The 27,794-nt window shown below is 40.2% G+C and overlaps 2 protein-coding genes across 4 annotated transcripts; one reads left to right on the top strand and one right to left on the bottom strand.

The window, feature by feature from the left end:
• Positions 1-11,307: 11,307 nt before the first annotated feature.
• Positions 11,308-20,391, bottom strand: LOC124281070. The gene is made up of 10 exons (XM_046717080.1): positions 20,154-20,391; positions 19,743-19,880; positions 19,306-19,410; positions 18,467-18,537; positions 18,128-18,200; positions 17,265-17,363; positions 16,584-16,820; positions 15,708-15,828; positions 13,848-13,914; positions 11,308-13,333 (listed from the first exon to the last, which is right to left on the bottom strand). Exons 1-10 carry the CDS (start codon positions 20,286-20,288, stop codon positions 12,070-12,072), a joined length of 2,310 nt encoding a protein of 769 aa, XP_046573036.1. The 5' UTR covers positions 20,289-20,391; the 3' UTR covers positions 11,308-12,069.
• A 100-nt stretch (positions 20,392-20,491) lies between these two features.
• LOC124281071 (probable methyltransferase-like protein 23) lies at positions 20,492-27,703 on the top strand. 3 transcript variants are annotated; one of them, XM_046717081.1, is made up of 6 exons: positions 20,492-20,824; positions 21,138-21,242; positions 22,560-22,797; positions 24,253-24,337; positions 26,545-26,722; positions 26,860-27,703. In XM_046717081.1, the coding sequence occupies exons 1-5, from the start codon at positions 20,642-20,644 to the stop codon at positions 26,708-26,710; spliced, it is 777 nt and encodes a 258-aa protein (XP_046573037.1). In that variant the 5' UTR covers positions 20,492-20,641; the 3' UTR covers positions 26,711-26,722; positions 26,860-27,703. The 3 variants fall into 3 exon arrangements, with proteins under 3 accessions (XP_046573037.1, XP_046573038.1, XP_046573039.1); XM_046717082.1 differs by lacking the exon at positions 26,860-27,703 and having other exon boundaries at positions 21,066-21,242; positions 26,545-26,800; XM_046717083.1 differs by lacking the exons at positions 20,492-20,824; positions 26,860-27,703 and adding an exon at positions 20,876-21,013 and having other exon boundaries at positions 26,545-26,800.
• The last annotated feature ends 91 nt before the right edge of the window (positions 27,704-27,794 follow it).

Genomic DNA, 27,794 nt, shown 5'->3' with positions numbered 1-27,794 from the left:
GGTTTGTACATGTATTTGAATCTAACACGTTGCTTAAAGTGAAGCCCAGTGTTCAATCTGGCTCTGTGCGGGCTAATGAAATTAATACACCTGTTAATTTCACCTGTAACCAGCTTGCTTAATTGCCCCTTGTCTAATTGCAATCAGCTAGGTGTTCAATTAACATAACCATACTCCATTGTTGCACTTAATTACCGTTCAGGGGCCTTGTGTTATTGATTACTCCACCGTTTCTTCATAACGTTTACCACAGATGGGCATGTAATCACTGACTAAATTAGAAATGCTAAAAATGAGACATTTGTTCTATTACATACATACATACATACATACATACAAACATACAAACATACAAACATACATACATACATACATACATACATACATACATACATACATACATACATACATACATACATACATACAAATTTATGCTTCCACTCGTGTTATGCCTCGATGGGATGTTCTTCGTACATGTTCCAGAGTATAAACATTAATGAATATACTTGTACCGATACAGATGGCAGGCTGAAGGGTAACCCCCCATTACCTCTACATGCCACTACCCCTACAGCTTATAACAACATAGTTTACGGTCTGTTGCACTGTTAATCCACTGCCTGTTACCTATTCCACACAATGGACTAATCCACTTAAGACACATAACAACACACAACTAAAAGGTTGAGAGAATGATTTTAATGAAAAGTGATCATCATTTGTCATCATTAAGATTTTAATAAGAATTAACAATAATTCGTCATCATGATTCTTTGATAGACATTAACAATTAATTGTTAAAATTCAATGTTAACATAGTCATTTGTGTCAAGTGTTTCAGTCTATGAACATTCAGTGTTTCAATCTATCCCAATATTTAGGTAGATATAATACCAGTCTATGGAATTAAACACAATTCAAGATACGTGTGTTACGTTTAAGTTGCTTTTGACGGCTCGAGCCAAGCCGGGCGGAAAATTGTGGCCGAGATAATGTTGAGAGTGTGGGGAAGAGATCGTATCATTTAAATGTGGGCGTGCTTTAAATACGATGAATAGGGAATTTATGGGGTGGTATGTGATTGGATAGAGATGTAAAAACATTTTCGGGCCGACGGAAATGTGTATCGGAATTGGCTTAAGTATTTATACGTTTAAATCCCGTTTCGTTTAACGATTCCACTTTTAGACGTAACCACGGTCAGCCAGTTCACAGGCTTCTCGTCTTCCTGGATTTTAGCCGATTTACTCGTAATAAAGTTGTTATGGTACGCGTTTGTGGCTTCCGATGGATCATTATTGTCATGAGTGTATGTTGCATTGATTAATTGTAGGCATGGTTTTCGTTACTGGGTTTATCAGCCAATAATAGGTTTGGCCCGCCTTGGTCCGGCCCGGCCCGAGTTTTAGGCCAATCCCCAATATTCCGAATAGCCGTACGTCTTATTGCAGGTTACTGAAAGATTGCTGGACTTATAATGTTATCTAATGTTTTCACATTTTAATTTCTGTTCTGTTCTCGTTGACCTGGTGAAAGGTTTGAGAAGCATTAACTTCGAAATTCAATGTGGTCTTTAGTCATTTCCCGTCAAGCCCGTTTGCCTTAACAATGTACATCGTGCTGTGCAGCCTGGTTTCTGCACTGAACCTAATGTCACGCTGACTTATTGTAAGGGGTCTTGAAAAGTGAGTGAGTGAGTTTGGTTTTAACGCCGTTTTTAGCAATATTCCAGCAATACCACGGCAGGGGACATCAGAAATGGGCTTCACACATTGTATCCATGTAGAGAATCGGTCCCGGGTCTTCGGCGTGACGAGCGAACGCTTTAACCACTAGGCTACCCCACCGCCCCGATTCTTTGTAAGAAACCTCCGGGGATATCTCGGTCAGAGCGATGGGTGAACATTGAAACAGATTAAGTTGAGGACTGGTGACTTGACTTGGATTTCCTTGTCGCTTCCTGTGTGACCATCATATATTTGTGATGTGATGATGTTCAAAACAAGATAAGATATTAAAAGCTTGTTAAATCTAGAACTGTAAATGACAAACAGGCTACATGTCTTAACTTTTTTGCGAATACAGGTTATTTTTTTATGTGCGATAATTCATACTAATTATAACGAGTGGGATACTTTGCCGATGATAAGAATGACTTGGGCCAAGAAGGAATATAGTCTTAGTCGAAATTTCGAGTTAATGGAGTTGGTGTTAACAAAGTAAAAATAATTTATAATAAATGCACTGACACGATGAACTTTGACATGGATGTAATTCGAAGAACAACAGTATCGTATCAAGAAAGTCGCCTTAAACAAAGTAATGGATGTTGTGTGTAAACTACTGCGGGGTTTACTGGGGAGTGAGTGAGTTTAGTTTTACGCCGCATTTAGCCATATTAAAACAATATCACGGCGGAGGACACCAGAAATGGGCATCACACATCGTACCCATGTGGGGAATCGAACCTTCGGCGTGAGGAGCGAACACCTTAATCACAAGGCTACCCCAACGCTCGTTTTACTGGTGAAGTATGTTGGCTGGAGGGTGATTGGACGCATGACTTCGACGGTGCTTGTAGCAGGAATCCATTGCAGATATAGATAGCTGTGTAGTAAGGAAACGTTTCAACAGATAAATACAACTAGTGAAATTCGGCAGGTTAGGGAGTCACACGAATCGTTCGCAAAATATTCTGAGAGAGGATCGATTTATTAACATCTTTGTGAGTTGGTGAATTATATTTTAAGTCGGCAATATCCCAGCAAAATGCAAACTGTATCTGCATCAAGCAAAGTGAACACCTTAGCAACGATTCATCCAAACTGGCCGTGGTGACGTCTTGTTATCAGATCTTCTTTAGACAAACATGGGATACTGGGGACACCGCAGGGAATGGAGCAAGTGGGAATTGTATTGCATGGATGTTTATCAGTGCTGTAAAGAACATGGACTGAAAATTTATCGGAAAGCATGGCCACCCGATTCGATGTAGTTGCCTCTCTCGGCTGGTGAAGACTTATTCTAATCAGGTTGTCTGGGGGAAACACCTTCAGAAGAATCGGGGCTAAGATGGACACTGTTCTGTCGACTCAGTTGGTACAAGAAGAGCCTATCGTGCGGACAGAACCACATTGAAGACTTGGGAAATTATGCATCTGACTTAGTTTACGACACGTTCTGTAGCATATTTTTCAGGGCATTTCAAGCGTGCATCAGGGCAAAAGGCATATAACCGGTCTTGACCAGGTAAATCATTTACTGATTTCACTTACCAACTCCATAACATATAGACAACTCACAGAGCCCTCACAGCCGAACAACAGGAACTCACCTATTTTCAGGAAATGTGCACCATTTGTAATTTTATGTGTCCCCCGCATTAAAAACACACTTTTGAATGATTTCACCTGTTCATTTCATGTTTATATTCGGCGACAGGCTTCGTAGGTACCCGAGACATAGAAATTGTTAATGATCTGTTATTCATGTGTGACTCAGGGTATAACGTTACTCAAAATCTCCTTGACATCTGACTTTCGATAGCTGGAATTTTGTGAACAATACATGATATTCTAACAATAAAATGACATAATTTTAAAATAAAAACTTGAATTTTTCACCAGTCACTGGTGCATATTTCGTGAGAATAGGTGACAAATATCAGTTCAAAGCTATGCTGCGTTTCATACCCTTGTGAACAATATCCAGATATCAAATATCCAATCGCAGATTCCTAATCCCATTTTTTCTTGTTCTTAAATTGCTTTTCATGGGTTGTCCATGAAATTATAAAAAATAATACTTTAATAAAATCACAATAAATTAAAGTTTTATTCACATTCCCTCAAAACACACACTCTAATGATCTAGTTCTGAAATGTCTCACAGTATGATGAAAAAGTGCTACTTATAAATTAGCATCAGAATGTTAAGGCAGGAGAAAATATTCAACAAATTTCATACTCCTCAATCCTGACAGGGTAGACAATACATAATTACCTGCATCATAATGTATATTACAACAAATACTTAGTCAAATAAAACATAATTTCCACCCATAAACTTATAAATCAATGTCAATACTATCAGAATATATTACCAGCAGATATATGGACAGAACTTCTTCAACAACTTTCTGCTGGATTTTGTTACATAACTATATTCAATGTGTGACAAATGCTAATTACAAAAATATAAAAAAATCTTAAAGGATTTGACATTACAAACATCAAACAAAATGAAGTATGAAACATTAATGTCAGATAAGAATAAATAATCTCCCAGAAGAGATCCCATAGGAAGTAAAAGGCAAATAAGTGGTGAAAATAAATGAACAAGTTGAAGAATATCTGAAGTAAAAAAAACAACCTTTTTATCCTCATTTGTCAGTATGACGTCTTTAAGAAATCATGTCATCTGGAGAAAATTTATACATTTTCATTTTGGAAGAAAGTAGGAACTGTGAATTAAGTGTGGAGGAGGAAGAAAAGGAAGGAATTCAACCCTTCTGACAAGTAAAGACAAGAAGGTACTGGACAATATACAGTGACAACCTGCTGGTATGGACCTTCTTAGTTCAGAAATTCTGTCTTCTGTCTATAATGATAACATTTGGATTATCTTATATAGAACATACTTTGGATAAAGAAGGGTCCGGTCTATCTGTGCTGTGTTCACAAACCTGGTACCAGTGCACACACACAGTTTGCACATTCCATCTTCTACAAAAAGACATAGACATCAACACATCAGCAATTCATGCTTATTGAGCCTGAGATCTTCCACAGCAGTTAATATGTGTGCATAAAGATCATCAACCTGGATATAATCATAGGAAGAAATATAACCATGAATTGTGAAGTCTATGATTGCTATGTTCCAAAATGCTTATTCCATAAAACATAAAAACAATATTAATAACATTTGACAGAACTTTGTAATCTGAATATTATCAATATTAGCCTGTATTAAATGTAGGAATAAACAACAGACTGTTTAAAATATCATAGGTACTGAATCAGTTTCAATTTCAACACAAAATTCTCAAGGAAAACCCCAATATTGATTTGTGATAACAACAAACTGAGACAAAGATGTTTGAACATATTCTAAATGTCAAAACAAGGTATAGTTTCCAATAATAGTGGCACTACAAAACAGGCAACGGTTCATCTTAGGGCATCAAAAATATTTGTTACATAATGATGACAGACAACAGTTGTCCATTCATATTCAATCTCTCAGCTACTTCCATTTCCAATCATGGAACCCACCACTTTGAACAAAAATCTAAAATGCTTAAGCCAGTGAAATATGTACTGTATGAACAGCATGTAAGTCAATGTAAAATGCCATATTGATGGCAAATTATGTTCATATGATAATATCTGACTAATAAAGGCACTTCAATACCCTTGAGTTGTTATTTCTGGTTGATAAAGATGGTGTCATAAATCAGATACATGATCAAGTCATCTCAAACAGGTACCCTCCCTGTGTCCATATACTCACATAGATTGGTCTAACTTAGTATCAGCAGACAGATAATATACAATCACAGCAGACATGGTAAATGTATAGGCAGGTGGGATTAGCTATTTCACATTAACAGAAACATCTGAAAATAATTCAGGTGGTTTGTTTTCATGATAAACTCCCTGGATAAAGAGGCTGCATATTGACACAATGCCACTGAATAGCAATATCCTATTTTTCAAAGTTACAATAAAACTTAACTAAAAGTTGAAATGTCATTAACAAAACATCAGAAAATTATAAATAAACTATTAAGTTTAAGAAATACATTCCAGAGTAGAGAAATATTATCAATTGTAAATCTTGGCAAAACTCTCAACTTGTAGTTGGCTGGAGAAGATATATGAAAAGTGCAAAGCAAAGGGATCATAAAAAAATCTAATGAAGACACTTGCTTTAAGGATACATGATCATTACTAATTTTAAAATAAAAAATCTAAAATAGATAAAAATTCTATTTCTAGCTACAGTTATATCAACACTGCACACAAGGAAATAATACTGACAGATAAAATCAAAATTTGCCCCCATCTTGCCATTCCATTCCCATAACCAAATCCAACACCAGTGCTCACAAGGCCACCTCAACTCCTTGTCCAAACCTACTGAAACTAGGGCATCCTTACCCAGTAGTTAAACTATCTATACTTCCAGTCCAAACCCACTGAAACCAGGGCATCCTTACCCAGTAGTTAGGCTACCTATACTTCCAGTCCAAACCCACTGAAACCAGGGCATCCTTACCCAGTAGTTAGACTACCTATACTTCCAGTCCAAACCTACTGAAACCAGGGCATCCTTACCCAGCAGTAAGACTACCTATACTCCCAGTCCAAACCTACTGAAACCAGGGCATCCTTACCCAGATGTTAGACTACCTATACTCCCAGTCCAAACCCAATGAAACCAGGGCATCCTTACCCAGTAGTTAGGCTACCTATACTCCCAGTCCAAACCTACTGAATCCAGGGCATCCTTACCCAGCTGTTAGACTACCTATACTCCCAGTCCAAACCTACTGAAACCAGGGCATCCTTACCCAGATGTTAGACTACCTATACTCCCAGTCCAAACCCACTGAAACCAGGGCATCCTTACCCAGATGTTAGACTACCTATACTCCCAGTCCAAACCTACTGAAACCAGGGCATCCTTACCCAGATGTTAGACTACCTATACTCCCAGTCCAAACCCACTGAAACCAGGGCATCCTTACCCAGATGTTAGACTACCTATACTCCAAGTCCAAACCCACTGATCCTTACAGGGCATCCTTACCCAGATGTTAGACTACCTATACTCCCAGTCCAAACCTACTGAAACCAGGGCATCCTTACCCAGATGTTAGACTACCTATACTCCCAGTCCAAACCCACTGAAACCAGGGCATCCTTACCCAGATGTTAGACTACCTATACTCCCAAGTCCAAACCCACTGAAACCAGGGCATCCTTACCCAGATGTTAGACTACCTAATTCCCAATCCAAACCCACTGAAACCAGGGCATCCTTACCCAGATGTTAGACTACCTATACTCCCAGTCCAAACCCACTGAAACCAGGGCATCCTTACCCAGATGTTAGACTACCTAATTCCCAATCCAAACCCACTGAAACCAGGGCATCCTTACCCAGATGTTAGACTACCTATACTCCCAGTCCAAACCCACTGACCCCAGGGCATCCTTACCCAGATGTTAGACTACCTATACTCCCAGTCCAAACCTACTGAAACCAGGGCATCCTTACCCAGATGTTAGACTACCTATACTCCCAGTCCAAACCTACTGAAACCAGGGCATCCTTACCCAGATGTTAGACTACCTATACTCCAAGTCCAAACCCACTGAAACCAGGGCATCCTTACCCAGATGTTAGACTACCCATACTCCCACTCCAAACCCACTGAAACCAGGGCATCCTTACCCAGATGTTAGACTACCTATACTCCCAGTCCAAACCCACTGAAACCAGGGCATCCTTACCCAGATGTTAGACTACCTATACTCCCAGTCCAAACCCACTGAAACCAGGGCATCCTTACCCAGATGTTAGACTACCTATACTCCCAGTCCAAACCTACTGAAACCAGGGCATCCTTACCCAGATGTTAGACTACCCATACTCCCACTCCAAACAGACTGAAACCAGGGCATCCTTGCAGTAGTTACTGTCCAAACCACTGGGGCATCCTTACCCAGTCCCAGTTATACTCCCAGTCCAAACCTACTGAGACTACTACCTATACCAAACCCATACCCCACTCCAAACAGTCCAGACCCAGTAGTTAGACTACCTATACTCCCAGTCCAAACCCACTGAAACCAGGGAATCCAATAAGACTATCTTGTAACACAGGATGGAAATATTACGTTTTTGTAACTGTTCATAAGAATTACTATATCTGGCATATGATAAGATTCTACATGAACATGATGCTGAATAAAGCTTTTGTTGCCATGATGATAACATGGCAAATACATACTAGGATTCAAGTGGGAACACATGGTTAGCATTCAGTCCAAGTGTCTGACCCACAGTAGCTGGGTTATCCACTATATTACAGAGTGTATCCACAGACTGGTTTTCAAATGCCCCAGTGACTGGAAGTGTGATCTAGGTTTATTGGCCAAGAACCTGATTCTCTTATGGTTATGGTGTGGGTGTGAAGGAGGGGGCTAGAATAGTTTAGAGGAAACTTAATATTCGATTTTTGTCATGAAATAATATAGAAAAAAAATCATTCACCGGACATGCTGGAAGTTCTGAAATAACACTGTGTTAGGTTATTCTTTCAGAGAAGATTATTGTACCAGTATGTCTTTAACCATTACAAAACACTTCTCCAACAAAAACACCCAGCCCCTCGTGATAATGAACACAACAACAGACACTGTACTTCCACTTTGCACATAAAAATATAACATACATTGTGCAAAAGTTTCCTCTTGCCTGCCTTTCACTATTTCTATATTACATCATTTAGTAACAAGGCTGTAAACCTTGTAATGACAACCCAGCAACAATCTTCACTTAACTGGTTGCTGCGCATACACAGCACCTATCATTGCTACCCATGAAATGGTCTAGTTGTAAAACACATTCTTAATGTACATATTTGCAAACTTAATGTAAATAAGACCCATGAAGGTCCAGGTTAGAATATTGATCTTCAGAAACCCATGCTTGTCATAAGAGGCCGACTAACGGGATTGGGTGGTCAGACTCACTGACTTGGTTGACACGTCATCGGTTCCCAGTTGCACAGATCGATGCTTATGCTGTTGATCACTGGATTGTCTGGTCCAGACTCGATTATTTACAGACCGCCACCATATAGCTGGAATATTGCTGAGTGCGGCGTAAAACTAAACTCACTCACTCACTAATGTAAATAAGTGATGAAGATGGTGAATTAAAAGTTGAGGTAATCCGTGGGAGCAATCTTGATGAAAATCATCTCTAATAACCCAGTTGTAGAGATCAAGCTTACAAGACAACAAGTATATCAGTCGATGAATTCTTATGCCATTTTTACCCATGTCCCTGCCAAGAGTAGGGTCCCACTGTATACCAAGGTGAGCTACTGAGCAACTCTACATTATACAATGCTATGTTAATATCTCTAGATTGAAGTTGATGTACAAGATTTGTCTTGTGCTGGTGTCAGTACTTTAATGGGTAACCCAATGTCTACTCCATCACCTCTACAGACTACAACAGCTAACAGTGGTTGGTCTAACAAGTCATATGACAACCGTGAGGTAAGGACTGGAACCAATCACTGCTCTTCCCTCATAACACATCATGATGTGTACAACATAGGACAAGCTCAAAAATATTTGGTGAAGTTTTCCAAACTGAAACATGCATTCATGTAGCAAGTAGTAGAATACCTGGGTACCAAGAAGTGATTAGTGCTAAACACTCACTGTGAAGCATTAGCTCAACCATCTGACTTTAATTAAGTAAGCTTAGGTTTGAAGATAGAGCACATGCACACAATCTTGGCCATACCAGGTGCTGTCTCGACAACATCTGCCAATGGTTAAACTTGGCAACAATCTGTCTACCCGATGAAAACAAATATTTGACCCTTATTTCTCAACATATTTTCCATTAAGTGCTAGATAAAGGCAAATGGACGGATGCATATAGACACTTGTAATGAAAATATAACAAATCTCAAAGATGAATTATTCAGCCCCATCCCACAGTAAAGATCTGTACATAGATACCAGACATTTTAACACAACTTCATCAGACATCAGGAACATAGTCCAAGAAATATATAAATATCTAACTAGTGTATGGAACCCATGAACCTCAAAAACATGTTCAGTTCTAGTGATTGATGTATTGAAATTCTTAAAATTTTGTACATGAAAATATTACAACAATTCATGAACTGCAACAGTTAACAGTTGAAAGCAATATACACAGCCAGAAAAGAACTGAGACCTTGTAGATTTTAAGGACGAACACTTTTTAAGGATATTATAAAAGTGTTCCTCTTCATTACACTACATGCCACATAAAGATGTTTGTAGATTTTAGTTTCATAAAATAAACCTAGACTATAGTGAATATAATTTCCCAAAAAAATTTATTTGCTCTAAAAATGTTATTTTGAAAAAAGACTAAAAACATCATTAAAGAAATTTGGTGAAACAGACAAATGGCTAGCAATAGGTTAATAAACTGTACAACCCTGAATAACCTGTAAATCTACACCTTAAAAGATGCAATCATGGAGTGATCAGTGAGATGATACTGATTATAGTTTGTTCTCTAAAGTGTTACCTGAATATGGTACAGTGTTAGTTACTGTAGGCAACAGTCAGTGTGCAGAGGATGTCACCTTAACATATCAGACAAGCATGATCATTCTTGTCACAAAGATATTTCATATGACTATATTTGTACTGCACAGATGCTTTTTGCTCAAAACAAGATGTTTATCAATCTGAACAATGTCTTAAAATCTTGAAAATTACTTATAAAGCTGTACTTCATTTAATCTAGTGGTTATCACGACTAACATGTTTGAAGAAATACTGCATTTCTGAAGTATAGACGGTAAGACAATATATTCCTATCATTACATTGCTTACAAAACAACCATAATCTTGTACAGAGTCAGCGTAGTGTCTCATAATATCATAATGACAGGGAAGTCATGCATATTCTTGTATGACTTGAATCAATGTTAGTGTTAAGGTATAGAAGTTGCAATGACCATGTCTGAGGAAAGCATGTTAGACTGACTGACTGAGTTTGGTTTTACACCGCTTTTAGCAATATTCAAGCAACATCACGGCTGGGGACACCAGAAATGGGCTTCACACATTGTACCCATGTGGGGATTCAAACCCGGGTCTTCGACATGACGAGTCAACGCTTTAACCACTAGGCTACCCCACCGCCCCGAAAGCATGTTAGACCACGTACACATTGGGCACATAAACTTACCTCCTATGAGCTGTGATAAATTATGAACAGCTCCAGAACATATCAATCATCCCCATACACACTAATGTTACACTTTCAAATGATTCCCTTACCATACATACTGGCTACTCTATCTGTTCCCTGCACATGTTCAACCTGTTTACAGCTGACAATGATATGTGAAGACTCATACAAACATGTGCTGGGCCCCGTTCCTCAAAGCGATCGTAGCGCAAAGTTGATCGTAACTCCCATACTTTAACATAGGCTTACGACTGTCGTAGCGCTACGATCGCTTTGAGGAACGGGGCCCAGGTCGTTGGGATCATGACAGTGATCATTTCATGAATCACTACAATACTCGTGATAGTTATTCAATTTCCTGAACCTGAAATGGTTTGATATTCCATACTATAATGATCTGATCACTGCACTTGTACTAGCATCAGGTAAGATTCTGTCTCAATATCCACACTGTCGACTCAAAACTTGTTCTCTCGACTTTATCAAATTCCTTCAAGTCCAACTTTGACCGTTTCATGTAAGCTCATTCTGTTAACTTAAACCTCAAACTTCACTATGTTCACCCATAGTTTTAACTGATTGTTTCATGGCTTTTACTCCTACATTCAATCCCTTCACATCCAACTCCAAGTGACGTCACAGTCTCACCCACATTCTGTATCATATTGCATCAGTTAAGCATGTTAAATACCCTTAGCTCTTTGAAACAACAGGAGTCAACTGTTTCATTAACTGTTTTCATTGTAAAGAAACATACGTTTTGGACAGGTGCATCTTCAGCAAAATTTTACTTTACACAATGTGGTAAATAAATTCATTCAACAATAATTTCTCAAGAAATCTCAACAGGACTATAGATAGCTAGATACAGATGAGTATTTTCAATAGGGTTTTGATCATTGGACCAAACAAACATTTACACTGTGGGCTTGATGAGCAATAAAGAAAAACAACTTTTTAGTTTTATTGCATCATGGTGAATAATCATCAAATAATCCACACAGGATTATTTAACACAATACTGTCAAGAAACGTTGCTCTTTTGTGTGCAAAAAATCAAAACTTGCGCCTTTTCTTAATGGCCAAACCTTTCCCAAACCAGCCTGGCACTGATGAGGCTGAGCTCAGGCGTCGCTTTGTTCGTTGAGCACACTTTTGCTTGGTTTCCTCATCCTTTACAACACTTTGCTCCCCCTTTTCCTGCTTAATATCTGAAGTCAGTGAACCCAGCCTATCCCTTTCTTCTTTCACTTTTCCTGTAGTGCTGGCCTGCCTGCTCCCTGATACAGTGTTATTTGTAGACACTGATGGTGATGACACAGACGGAGATGACCTTGGAGGCTGGGACAGGATGGGCTGAGTGTGGAAAATGGGTGGGCTAGATACAAAGGAGGGTGGGAAGCCCATCATACAATACTTCTGGAGATCACCAAATGTCTCAAAGGATGTTTCTCCAGGATTCAAGGAGGCTGCTAGAACCAGTCCTGGTGGTCCCGATGAAATGACTCCATCACAATGAGGTTGTTCACTTGTAGCTATATGAGGAGTTTGCACTAACTTGGCTGTGACACAGTGATGCGTTTTGGCCTGTGGTGATAAGTCAAGAGGATGGTCCACTGAACTTGACGTGGGTGACAAGTCCAAAGCTTGATCCTGAACACTTTCCGAATACTGAACACTGGATATGCTAGGAACTACTGTGGTTTGAGGACTCTTCTCGGGAGAGTTCTGACACTGGCAGTTGATCTGTCTACAATAACAATGATCCAGTATGACGCTCCCTGGGAGAGTGGGAACATCTACAGGAACAGGAGTCTCTCGAGGTCGGGGAGCTGGTTGTACGGACACAAGTTTGAGATCGTGGCCACCAACACCATCAGTGGCTAATACAGCACTTTGGAATGCAACTGGCACATGGAGAGATGGAATGACTTGAGGTATTAACATGTGATTAGTGTAGACACCTGAGAGTCTAAAGCACTTATCAGAATCTTGCATAGCTGCTATATTGGGGTGTTCTGCTTTCACAAGAACAGAGTCAAGCATATCACAAGATATGGAGGAGGGATTATCCACCCTGAGCAAATGTGTAGGGTCCACAGAAGCCTTGGAGTCGGCCAGCTCATCCTGCTGCAGCTGCTGGTGTCCAAGTAAGTTCTTGATAGTGGAATAATTGGACTTCTTATCTTTGGTCAGAGGCTTCCTCCTGATTACTGCTGGTTTTATATAGCCTTCAGGAATAGCAAGAATTTTCTTTGAGGTAGTTTTTAATTCCTTTTTCCGCAGTGGTGTTGAGAGGGAGAAGAGTGGATCTAATTCTCTGAAATATCAAACAGGTATCATAAATATCCATGAATATTTGCCGATACTCAAAACTAAATTTAGTCAAAATCAACCAATGTTTGCAGACACATCTCCTGAAAACCAGTTTCACCATATTTTGCCAAAGTGATATAGGCTTAACAAGATAGAAACACTGACTTGTGCATGTCTGTGATATGACATTTTCATTCATATTCTTTGATACTGGCCAAACTTCTTACCTCAAGGCTTGTCCATTACCAGCATTAATTAACTTCACAGTGACAGATTTGGTTGCTATGCAAATTAATCTGATGATAAGTAACTCTCTACAAACTCATTTTGGTTAACTCAGATCCATATTGAAGTTATTATTTGGAAATGATACTGATCTGTTGTAGACACTATTCCATTGTACACGCACAATTCTTCCTGTCTGTGACCAGTTGAGAAAACAAGCATAAACTCGGTAATTGTACAGGAAGATTACCTGTGATGAAAAAGGTTACAAGACAATATTATTATATCCTTACCGTTTGTAAGCCGGAACACTATACCCTAAACAGGATATGACCTGCTGCATGACATCATCACAGCGCCCTGAAACATTAGAGTGAGTAAGTGAATGAGTTTAGTTTTACGCCGCTTTTAGCAATATTCCAGCAATATCACGGTGGGGGACACCAGAAATGGGCTTCACACATTGTACCCATGTGGGAATCAAACCCGGATTTATGGCATGACAAGCAAACACTTTAACCACTAGACTACCCCACCGCCCCCTGAAACATTAGATGGCACAATGGTGCAGCAATATTTCAGAAGTATTCATCACACTACAAGAAGGCTAATGCATGTTTACTCTTGCAGTAGTGTTTTGACAGTAAATACACTATTGAGATACCATTGCAGAATATATACGACTGGAACAGTTTTTGGATGGAGAATGGCTACCCACACAGCTCTTCAAGCAAGGTTATTTTACTCATCAAAACAAATGGAAAATAAAATAATAACAGCTTCTGGATTTTTTATGGATGTTAATACTATCAATATTAAATTGCAGCACAAATGGTAACCATATAATATCTTTATACGCCAGCAAAACATTGCCATAGGATCAATATATATTTTGTAATGCATCAAAAATTCAATAATCTGAATCACCAATTTCGGTAATCATGGAAAAGAGTGATGCACTGATATAGTTTAATCAATTGTTACCCCTCTAACTGTACAAGTTTTAAAACTTTAAATAAAACCATAAAATATAAAGACAAATGGGAACAAAGAAACTGAGCATTTGGGGTAAACACCATTGTTTAGACATTGACAAGAGAGTAATCCTACTTTTGTAAGATAGATTACAATTTACAAACATATCACTGACACATTGCAGAGTATTTTATGCTTCCATGGTAATCATTATTGACTGGAAAACCTCCATGTCAATAACAATTGACAATGATATTCACTCTTTTTTAGGATGTTTTAATCTCACTCATGGGGCAACACATGGTAGGCATGTGACAGTGATTGAATTTATTAGTGTCACTTCACCATATACAACATACAGCACCCAAAGACCGGAGACAAATCTGTCTGGCATATACATTATATCTGTGGTTTGGTTTGTTGTTTAACGCCGCACTCAGCAATATTCCAGCTATATGCCCCTGGTCTGTAAATAATCGAGTCTAAACCACGCAATCCAGTGATCAACATCATGATCATCCATCTATGCAAACTGGGATATGATGACATGTGTCAACCAAGTCAGCGAGTGTGACCACCTCATTACGTTAGTCGCCTCTTACGACAAGTATGGGTTGCTGAACACCAATTCTAACCCAAATCTTCATGGGTACATTACTGATCGGAAAACCTCCATGTCAATATATCAATGATAATCACTCATTTTTGGGATGTTTTTATCACACTTCCTTCGCCAACACGTGGTAGGCCTGTCAATGTGCTTGAACTTGTTAGCGTCCCTTCAGCTCATACAACAGAGTGCACCCAAAAGCAAGTGACAATTCTGTCTGGCATATACACTACATCAGTGACTGATGATCAAGAGCAGCATTCGAAATACCTGATAGCCCGACCGCCCGGGACAGGTTAATTTCAACACAGACTGCCAGATTCTCAAATTCACCTGTCCGACGGTCAGGTTAAAAATTTAGACATGTATATGAAGTTAGTAATAGTTTCTTTCAATATTATTTTACAAGTTTTAATTTAATTAGGTTTTTTTGTGGGCAGATAAGTTTTGGTCAGGGCTGGCAAGTTTTACATCTAACCAGCCCTGTGGTCTGGCTGAAATTGTTTGGAGTTTGATACCCTGTCAAGAGACAACCAAGTAATGCCGAGTGAGTGCCATGTGACCTTACCATTGATCTTGAGTGTTGCAACATTGTCCTTGGGGGTCCACTGTAGGTTGACAATGTACAGCTTGGGTCGCTTCTGGACCTGGAGGTTCAGACACCACAGGCAGGAGTATTTCTTCAGAAGCTGACAACACCACAATGCATAGGCCATTAAAGTTGGGAATCATTTTAACATGTTTAAACATCATGAAAATTATCACACTGTGTCAAACATAAATTACCAACTAGTACTTGGTCAAAGTGTACTGGTGATTTTTGTGCCAGTTTGTTCTTCATTTACTTCACTTAAAAGCCTGAAGTGATGAAGATAAAGTCTTTTATCAGACATAGAGTACTAGCCCTTGGTGGTCATAATCAACAGACCGCCTCCGTGATGTAGTGGTTAGAGCGTCTGCCCAGAGAGCGGAAGGTCGCGGGTTCGATCCCCGACCGCGTCATACCAAAAGACGTTAAAATATGGTACTTGTTGGTCCCTGCCTGGCGCTCGGCATTAATGGGTACAGCAAGGACTGGTCGGCTCGGAGTCAGTATAATGTGTCTGAGTGGGGTATTCATGCTTCACTGCGGCATGGTATCTCAGTGGGCTAGCACTATAAAACCAGCTTCAGTCTGGGCTAGTACAAGCAGCCTCACATACACATACACATGCACGTCATGATATGAGCGAAATATTCTCAAGTACGACGTTAAACACAATTTCACCTCACCTCACCATAATCAACAAGCATACAGTACTGGGAGGTGAGGGGCTGTCGCTATCAACAAGCATAGAGTAATGGGGACGTCTTGATCACAATTAACAAGCATGGAGCCAATGGGGTCCCATGTGCACAAGCGACAAGCATTCAGTACTGTGGCAAAGCAAGTTTGCTGAATTACCTTGAGACTTGAGCCTAGGCAGAGAATGAGATCACAGTTGTTAGCAGCTTTGACTGCCTCCTTCCAGCGATATGGAGATTTGATTCCACCCTTCTCCCCAAAGTGGACAATAGTATCCTGCAACAGGTTATTGCACTTGTGACATTTCCGTCCTGTTCCATGGCGCCGGACACCAGTCCTCTCTGTCACATCAAACAGTCGGATGTATTCTGGATGTGGCTTGCACTCTTTACATTGCTGAAGAGGGAAGTCAAAATCAAATCTTATTTGTTGTTCTCTATACAAGTCAGAATAGACATTAACATCATTTCTATCATGACATGTTTGATTCTATAAAAAGGTAAGTGAATAACAGTAACACACATATCCATATGCCATCATGTCATCATGGATACTGTTACCTAAAACACAGAAGGTAAACGTGGCACGTGTGCATACAGGTGCACTAAGGGTATTTGATGCAAGGGGAATGTTAATATAAGGTGTAATAGTCCACACAGTCATGATGCAAAACATCATCCAAACCCGACTAAACCATCCGATAGGTTGCCTCTTACAACAAACAGAGGTTTCTGGGAACCCTCTGGAACATGGATCCTCCATGAAGTTTATTCCAGAGAATGAAGCTTAAACTGTTACAGTTATCAAGATACTGCATCTCTGTATGGTTATCACAGCTACCTCTATAAACATGTTCCCATGGACTTCAGACAACACCTTCCTGGTCAGGCCACTTCGTATATGAAGACCATCACAGTTTTGAGACACCACATGCTTCAGCTGCAAGAGAATACAACAAGACTAAACTGTCTATCCTGCATGAACAGTTACAGCAAATACAAGCTGCAAGAGAATACAACAAGACTAAACTGTCTATCCAGCATGAACAGTTACAGCAAATACAAGGCAAGTTTCCAAAAGACTAATAATGACATTTCTGGATTACATCCATAAAACACTGCACAAACACATTAGTTTCCAGACATCAAGACCTCATAGATGTTTCACATCAAACTATTATTAACATATGCAGTATCATAAGAGCTAGTTTATTTCACATGTCATAGCAGTCAGCAATATTCCAGTTATTTGATACTGGCTGTAACAATCATGTTCAGGTCAGACAAACCAGTGGTTGATAGATATTAGCAAAGTCTTACACTGCTGGGTGCCGTTGTACAAAACAACCTTAGTACTAAGACTGTCTTAAGTCTATTTTAAGGAATGGGAGTTACTGTCACCTTAGCGCGCTAAGATTGCTTTGTACAACAGCACCCTGGTCTATACTGGCACTCAGTCAATCAAGTCACCAAACTTGACCACCCAATACTCATTTAATCAGCACTCGGGACACTTAGGGCCTAATCTGACCAACACATTCTTGTTTAAAAAATTATGCTGTCATTAACAACATTTTGTTAACTGAAAATACAGCTCCAAATTGTGCTACAAAAAGCAGTGATTTAGTGTTGTCAACACCCTTGTGAAACCCTGTGTATGAGCAGCAGGAAGTATGTATCAGTTAGCTGTCTTCTGTTACTCACATGTCCTTCTCTGTAGAGCTGGGTGATGCCCATGTGGGTGTAGGTGGGTTCAGCATCACACAGATCCTGTGCCCTGTGGAACAAACATTGAAAATATTCATGTTATCAGTGGAATTGCATATTGCAAAATATTCACCCTCAGACTAATTTCACATACCTGGAACTAGTGGAAGAGGAATGAGGCCTGGTAGCTTTAATACTATACCAGCATGTGCCAAACTCCTTGGCATCTACAAGGCCCAAATAGTTACCTTGCATCATTTTCATGAATATTATATTGTTAACATATCGATTATTATAAGATTGTCATAAAAGAACGAATGTGTATGTCCGACTTACTGGAGTTCCTTCCCTTGCTTCAGTAGAGTCCACACACCGTTAGGGCCCCTGTAGTCTGGGATGGAGGCAGCCTGGGGAACAGACAACAAACATACAATCCTTGAACCTCACTCACGCCACTTAATAGTCAGTCCTTGAAATTCACTCACACACTATACCAGTGTATGAAATAAGCCAAAAACCCAGCCAGTCATTTGCCCTGGTAACTTCAAAAACGTACCAGCCCAGAAGAGATTTAACCAGTCCTTCTTATGTACTAAATAGACAGTGCCATCGGACACGTTATCTGAATATTCTTTTTTTCACCCGTCCATCGGGCTGGCAAGCTGTAAAATTGGACCGTCCAACAGAAATCTAGCCCGTCTCGGGCGGTCGCACAGGCCTTATTTCATACACTGACTATACTTGTAACTCACACACTCAATAGTTACAGTCCTATAACTCTCTAACACACTCAAAGGTTAATGTCAGTATAGCTCACACACTCATATACATCCTATAATACATTTCAGTTATCTTGTTTACAAATGAAAACGTCATAACTTTCCAATACACTAACTGCACATTGATACAGCATATTGTGTTCCCAATTTAATGACCTGGATTCAAACAACTTAACGCATCAATACATGTCTAGGCTTACTGTATCTGTTGTATTGACCAGGAAAAGTAAATATCGTTTGTGAATACCAGGTTCAGGAGGAATATAAACTGATACCTGAATGTTAAGGTAGCTGGTCAATCAACTAAGTAGTAGTACAAAACACATAGCCTTAGAGTCAGACATTACTAAAGGTAGTCCAGGTTGCAGCTGTTACTAGAGTCCTAGTAATACTCACAGTACTTATTCCTGCTCCGGTGTATATGACTATCTTGTTGGAGGCCTTGATTGCATTAGCAAGCTGCTGACATTTCAACTTGAGGATATCAGGTTCATCTTCAATCTGTTGAACAAAATGTACTACATTTAAGTCCATTTCAGTAATATTTCCATTTGACAGGTAGGAAATTCCTATCATCAGGTTACTTCAGAGCAAAAAAAGATATCTAAACAGGAAATGAAGTATGTGAAAAACAATACATCCTATAAATACTCACTTCCACAATGATGTGAATGTCAAATCAGCTGTTTCAATGAGGGATTATATATATATATGTGATTTGAAACCTCTGAGTAACCATTTAGAATCAAGAAATTTCCAAATTCGCTGTTGAATGTTGATTTGAGTATTTGTGTTCAGTGTTAGGCTAATTATCATGATCATTGACAACCAACCTCAAGTTCCCTCTGTTTTTGTGCATGTTGAATCTTGTCTCTCTTCTGAACAGCCTTGACTACTTCGGGCGACTCCTTTAAAATACCTGTCTCTTCATTTGTGCGTTCTTCTTCTGACTTCTTTAAGATATCACGAATCTGCCAATACAAGAATGAAAAATGTCCTCACAATAAGAATAAGGAATTTTCGTAAACACACACACACACATGATCGAAGAGTCATACGAGATCTGTGTACTGACCCACTGGAGCTATGTAACCTACGCTCAATAAACCTTATTGTTACTCCCCTGATGCCCTCAAACTGTGAGTCTTATGATTTGTTTACAAACAAATCGCCATTTCGTGGCGATTTTTCACACCTTATTCTGACGATAAAAGAGAAGGAAATGATAATATTGTCGTGCCCACCTGCTTGAATCTTGCGTGGATCTCATCTTTAGCTGAAACCTGACGTAAAAATTTACACTTTCTTGCTTTTCTGGTCGATTTCTCGATCTCGCATCCTTCTGCCTCCGCCATTGTCAACACAGTCGCTTCTGACATACATCATCAATAATCAGTGGAATGTTGTAAAAGAACTCCACAAAACCAACAATTTTTCACTGCATAGCCTCCTACGTATACGACCGATGCATATATTGCCATGGTCGTTTACAGATAGTAGAATTCTGTCGCTGGCACAAACAAATGTTCGATGTTACAAGGGGCATATATTAAGTTTCCATTTCCGATTTCAATATCCGGGTCCATCCAAAACATTTTATCTCACTCGCTCAGGCATTTCATTTACACTCGCTATAGTTATTCAGTATTAAAAATATCGAGCTATTGTGTATAAAAGGATAAGTATGTTTGTTAAAAATGCAAACGACAACACGAAAGACAACATGTAGGTCATGTTTGCAAGACAGTATTTTGGGATTTTTCAAGTTTCCGTAAGTTTCCGCATTTTACAGTCAGTATCTGAAACCTGCGTACGTTTGGGACATACATTTACGTGTCCTACACACACAATGGAATCCAAAAGAAGATTCAGCTTTTCTGATATAAAGGAGACGATGGAAATTCTCATTCCAGAGGTATCCCACTCAGTTTGAACAATGTGTGTTACTTGAAGTTTTCAAGTGTTTACACCAAGCCTACAATGGTTATCTCCCTTTACATGCACTGCCGCTCTAATATATCCCAGATGTTTTTAGTAATTGTTTGTGGAGGTTCTACGTATTTTAACTTATATTTCCAGACGTCGCATTGAATAGTGTTTTGTGGTTTGTGTTGATTTGATTGTAATTAATGTCTTGGATAACTCTCTCTCTCTAGGTAACATGGTTGGTCAGTGAAGTGAAGTGATGCACGAAAGTTGTGCTGAACCCAATGCCATGTATTCCTCAGGTGATAGACCCTGCTTTTGGGATGTACGTGTGGCCCTGTGCCCCGGTTCTGGCCCAGTATGTCTGGTTCCACAGAGAACAGATCAGAAACAAACACGTTCTGGAGGTAAGTAGTGGCAATGACCTTCTAGACGCCCTTAATCCAATATTGAGTAAGAGTATAGTGGAAGATTCTATGAAAGAGGATCGACCATTCGAAATCAATATGACAAATGAGATGCCAGTTCACCATCTTGTAACATTTGTGGGCCGGTCAGTGAAATCTCATCAGTTATTCAGGGTCTGGAAATATAGAAACCTTTGATGGAAAGAATATGGATGACAGTACCATCAAAATTATTTGTGACTACTCAGCATTTTAGATAGTTTCTATGAATTCCTGTTTTGCAGTGTTAGTTTGACTGCCCTGGGGTAATTGTTAGTTCACCCAGGCACCCCCCTTTCTTAATGTCACCATGCATGCAGGTGCCAGTATTTCTATATACTGGGACATCCGGATGGCCTGGTGGTTAAAGCCTACATTGGACACACAGAAGGCTGTGTTCGATTCCCCACATAGGTACATTTTGCGAAGTCTATTTATGGTGTCATCCACCACTATACTGTAGAATATTACTGTAAGTGGTCGGAAATCACCATACTCATTTCACTCACTACATTTACATACCAGGATCTGCTGTCCGTAGGTTCGAATGACAGATTTGTCCCAATTATGAAACTTGGTCTGTTAATAATATTTGTCGGAGTCACTTTGGACTTCAGCATGAATCAGGCATCCCTTATATGATACGAATTCATTTGAACTCAATCTCTGTTAACTATTAATGCCCATTTCTGGTGTCCCCCGCCGTGATGTTGCTGAATATTGCTAAAAGCGGCGTAAAACCAAACTCAGTCAGTCAGTCAGTCAGTTAACTATTAAAATTACGAAAGGTATCCCAGATGTCTATGGGCAAAATGCATAACATTAAGAAAGAAATGAACTCAGGAAATCGATTACCTTCTGGAATAGCTACCATCGAAATGCCATTGGTCAAGATTCATAGTTCTTAGCAATGACTGGTTTTGAGATTCAAAGATTTGTTTCTACAAAATATTGTGTCCAGTATGTCTTATTAATCTGGACACAATCTATGTGTTAGCATAACGTATAGCAGTGTATGAAATAAGCCAAAAATCTAGCCAGACATCAGGGCTGGTAACTTCAAAATGTTACCAACCCAAAATGGATTTAACCAGACCAAATATGGTGAATTTACTCAGATGTATGGAACATCTAAAAAATTTACTCGACGCTCGGGGTGGCTAGCTGTAAATTTAGACCGTCCGTCAGAAATCTAGACCATGACGGGCGGTCGGACAGGCCTTATTTCATACACTGACATATAGCATTATCAAACCATGTATGTGTCATTTTTGGCAGCTTGGTGCAGGCACAGCTCTTCCAGGAATCCTTGCTGCCAAATGTGGAGGATTTGTCACCCTCAGCGACAGTGCCAACTACCCTCGTTGTCTTGACAACTGCCGCAGGAGTTGCGAAGCCAACGGACTGTGTGGTGTCTCAATCCTAGGCCTTACTTGGGGGGAGTTTTCGCCTGACTTCCTGCAGCTACCTCCCCAAGACGTCATACTTGGGTCTGATTGCTTTTATACCACTAAAGGTAATCGCGAATGAAGTGAGTGAGTGAATTTAGTTTTACGCTGCCCTAAGCATTATTCCAGCTACACGTATATGGCGGCGGTCTGTAAATGATCGAGTCTGGACAAGACAATCCAGTGATCAACAGCAAAGAGCATCGATCTATGCAACTGGAGCCTGACCACCCGGTCCCATTAATTGCCTTTTTCAACAAGCATGGATTACTGAAGATCAATTCTAACCCGGTTCTTCATGGGTCGCGAATGAAGAGAGGGGTGCATTGCCAAGTGGTTAGTTGGGTTTATTTTTATCGCTCGGCAAACAGCATCCTCAGAGATCCAGTTTTGTTGATTAAGTTATTATTCATTCTTGTAAATCAATATCCACAGCCCATTTGCTACATTAGCTTTGTATTAAATATCGTTTAATATAGCCATTCATTTGCCAAGTGGTTAAACTGACTGACTGAGTTTAGTTTTACGCCGCTTTTAGCAATATTCCAGCAATATCACGGCGGGGGACACCAGAAATGGGCTTAACACATTGTGCCCATGTGGGGAATCAAACCCGGGTCTTCGGCGTGACGAGCCAACGCTTTAAGCACTAGGCTACCCCACCGCCCCCCAAGTGGTTAAAGGCCTGGGCACAATGTGGGAAGCCCATTTCTGGTGTCCCCCGCCGTGATATTGCTGGAATATTGCGAAAAGCAGCATAATATCCAACTTGCTCACTCACTCACTCATCACGATGGGAAACCTGTCACATGGTGATGAGTAAGTGAGTTGGATTATCACCGTTTTGAAAGGTGCTTCAGTTATATCACAGTGCCTCAGTTAGATTTGGGAGGAAAACATAAAGTGCTGCAGGTCGTTACAGTGAAACACACGAGCACCTGTATGGTGATGATGAACCTTGAAACTTAATCAGGGGAAGAATGTAGAGGAACTCAAGGCTATAAGTGTATTTGTCACCTAAGGGACACAACTTGCGGGACCTTAATCAGGGGAAGAATGTAGAGGAACTCAAGGCTGTAAGTGTATTTGTCACCTAAGGGACACAACTCGCGGGACCTTACACCATGTGTGTGCCCAAATTTGCCTAGGAAGGATTTTGCAGAAAATACAAATCAAAAAACAGTAGAAAACAAATAGCCACAATCAGGACAATGTCATAGATACACACTGTATGACAAGGGCATTACTGGGGAAAGAAAGCATGTCATGTCAAAATGTTCACTGCAACAGTTAGTACCTGTGGTACCTTCTGCTTACAGAGATTGTGGTCTTTAAGAGTGCCTTGATCCTGTGACAGGATGCGTCCTGATTATTTAATTGGTGTGACAGCTCCATGGCCGTGTTTCGAGTGGTTCATCTCTTTCCACCACAAAAAGCTGTCACACCTAACTAAAACTGTTCAAGGTCGTGTTACTCCAGCTCACTCACTCACTGCAGATAATTGCATGCTGTTAATGCTTCAGATTTCGAAGACATCCTGGCCACTGTGGCGTACCTCCTCCAGCTGACCCCGGCAGCTGAGTTCTGGACAACGTACCAGGAGAGAAGGTCAGGTTAAACAATGGCTAAGCATGAGACGCTCCACTGAAAGAGTGAGTGAGTGAGTTTAGTTTTACACCGCACTCAGCAATATTCCAGCTATGTGTCAGCAGTCTGTAATTGTAAATAATCCAGCTATGTGGGGCGGTGGGGTAGCCTAGTGGTTAAAGCGTTGGCTCATCACGCCGAAGACCCGGGTTCGAATCCCCACATGGGTACATTGTGTGAAGCCCATTTCTGGTGTCGCCCGCTGTGATGTTGCTGGAATATTGCTAAAAGCGATGTGAAAGTAAACTCACTCACTCACAAGTGGATAATTGACTTGTCTATGCATGTCTTTGTGATGCATACCTACGGCGATAAGGTCGGCGAACACCGGGTGTCATAACAGTTTGATGGTGATTCAGAAGCATTGGCATTGGAATATTGCTTAAGCGGCGTAAAACCAAACTCTGTCAGTCAGTCAGTCAAGCTATGTGTCAGCAGTCTGTAATTGTAAATAATCCAGTCTGGACCAGTACACCATTGAAATGGGATGAAGTCAACTGACTTCCAGGAACATATTTTACCTCCAACACATGGAACGAGAGCAGAGCTTTGTTTTAGATTGACTAAATGGTCAAAACAGAAGTTTAAAGTCATACCAGTACTTGTTCCAGGAATAGAAACCACATATAGAACAATAATTATGATGACGGCGCATTCTGATGTAAACTACATTGTCACACTCTCCCACAGCCCTCGTTTGGATTCAGGTAAGACTGGATCCTATGATCCCAAGTTTCTCGAAGAGCTGACGAGTGAGGAATGTGTGGTTTGGGGCTGACATCATGTAGCGCCCCATCAGCAATCATGTACAGGCAGGGGAAATATAGCTGCGACAAAGCTACACAAGTGTTGGAAGTACTCACTCTGTAAGGGACTCACGCTTTGGTTTTCTCAATAAGAACTGTTCATTCTTGTACAGTGTCAATACAGTAGCTATTTCCCTTGTGAACACCCATGTAATGTAGTCATGTCCTTAGCTAAACATCTTGTTTTGTGCCTTGTAAATGTTGTGAGCTGTGTGTGATGAATCTGGAGTAGAACTGGTTTCCAGTCACCTATACCAGACATAAAGCTAAAGGGATTGTTTATTTGTGTTTTTACCCTGCACTCTGTGATATTGTGCCTAAAATCAGTGTTTAAAACTCCCAAAATTCCAAGCTAGACAGCCGGACTGGTAACTTTAAAAAATAAGCAGTCCGGATACAAACTTGCCTGTCCGGTTTTCAACAATAAAAACCAAACCAAATCAGGTTTCTGAAGGTTTACTGTTTGTAGGCATCGCAATTAACTACATATAGCATTAACAGGCAATGCACCGAGTTTAGGTCAACTGAAAGTACACGTGTTGTGATTGGTTATCGCAACATGAACTGTCCAATCGTAAGTAGTTTAACATAATCATCATAATACTGTAAACACTTCAAACTGACGACAAGAAAACCTGTCTGATATTACGAAATATTTACTATTTGGGGTAAAAATATCTACCAGACCACCGGCCAGGCTACTTTTGAAATTTGACCGTCCGAGATGAAAATAGACCGTTCCGGACGGTCGGGCAGGCGGGAATTTTAAACGCTGCTAAAATTTGGACAAATCAATTCAGTGATTGACGTCATGCCTGCTGATCAATGCAATTTGATGAAATGATGATCGATATCAACCCGATCGAGTTGTCTCTTAAGACAAGCTTCGGTTGCTGAAGACTAGTTGTAGCCCAGACCTTCAAGAGATTAAATAGAGGGTGTTCATGCTGTGTTTTGACTGATTCCTTGTCAATGTCGATAATTTACAGCACATCATATGACTGAATATTGCAGTATGTGGCGTTTAACAACAAGCAAACAAAGACAATTCAATATTTTTGTACATTCTCTATTCCCTTACACGGGTGGAAATAACCCATTGCCCGACGTCCGAGTCCAGTGTTTTTTTTCTGTAGGGCAAGCAAATTTGTATATCACACTGTACCGGTGTCCAGTTGACTTTCCAATGTTAATTATGTTGTTTATTTTAAAAAATCAACAAAAAAACGGCTGGTATAGTGGAAAAATTATCAGGGCAAGTGATTTTACATGTGCCACTGTTCCGGAGTACACTAGCAAGTTTAAAGTTATTTCCACCCCTGACTTATAGTGATAACTAACTGGTATTATTTCCTGTCACAGCGCGGACCGGTCCATCGAGCACCTGCTGAGGAAGTGGAAGATGTGTTGCCGACACGTCCCTCTCCCCTTGTTCGAAGCAGACAGTACCGGCATTGCTGGCTCGGCTCTGCCAGGCAACCACACTGTACATATGATGGTCATTACAATGTCCAGAGATGGAGGCTGATGGCACGGTTACATATACATGTATATGGGAGTTTGTTGAGGCAAAGCTGTCTGGATAAAGACAGGTTTCCAGACATAGGGCTGATACCACCTTACAGATCTAACTGATAAACCCTCGGTATCGAAAGCTGGGACTGATGGCACGGTTACATATACATGTATATGCGAGTTTGTTGAGGCAAAGCTGTCTGGTTAAAGACGGGTTTCCAGTGATAGGGCTGATACCACCTTACAGATCTACCAAAGTTGAGAAGACAACGCTGAAATTGATAAACCCTTGGTATCGAAAGCTGGGACTGAGGGCATGGTTAAATTCATACTCCAAGCATTGTGACAAGGCTTAGATGGGTTAGCCTCGGTATTCACATGTGAGGCTCGTGGCACCTTAATGACATAACCTAGGAGAAAACGCTCATATGGATAAAGTCATGGTGATCGATATGGGGCAGACAGCATGGACACAATATACCCGAGTTGTTTGTTAAGGGAAACAAACATGGTGTGAGAGCTGGGTGTTGACCGAAGACCTACACAAATATTCCCCAGTTGTTTAAGACTAGGCTCAGAAGGATAAAGACATGGATATACTTGCACAATGGTTTCTAAGAACTAAGGTGATTGTAACTCCCATACTTTAGCAGATGCTTATGATACTTTGTGCAAGTTGGCCTTGGAGTCAAGGGATGGTCCATGACAGTCTGTAAATAATCAAGTCCTGACCAGACATTGCAGTAAGTGAACATCGATCGACCACTGAATCTCGTTTTAGTCTTAGGACAAGGATGAGTTGCTGAAGATCAATTCTAACCCGGATCTTTTCGGGTCCATGAATCTTAAATGGTTCTAACATGATGGTGGCAACAGGTAACGCAATACCTTGCAAGAAGGAAAAGGGCAACTGGATTCATTACATCCAGTGGTACACAAATGCAAGGAGACCGAGTTCTCAGAAATAACAGTGAATGTTAAATCAGATTATACTATATATATAGTCCCCATTTTGTTTTTATTATGCAGTGACAGTTGCAGCTATACACCATTCAACCAGAATAACGGATCATTCAACCAGTGTCTGCATCATAAAT

The sequence above is a fragment of the Haliotis rubra genome, unplaced genomic scaffold, assembly GCF_003918875.1.
Source record: "Haliotis rubra isolate DU_JTF1 unplaced genomic scaffold, ASM391887v1 Scf279, whole genome shotgun sequence".
Lineage (NCBI taxonomy): Eukaryota > Metazoa > Mollusca > Gastropoda > Lepetellida > Haliotidae > Haliotis > Haliotis rubra.
This window is presented reverse-complemented; position numbering and strand designations above follow the sequence as displayed.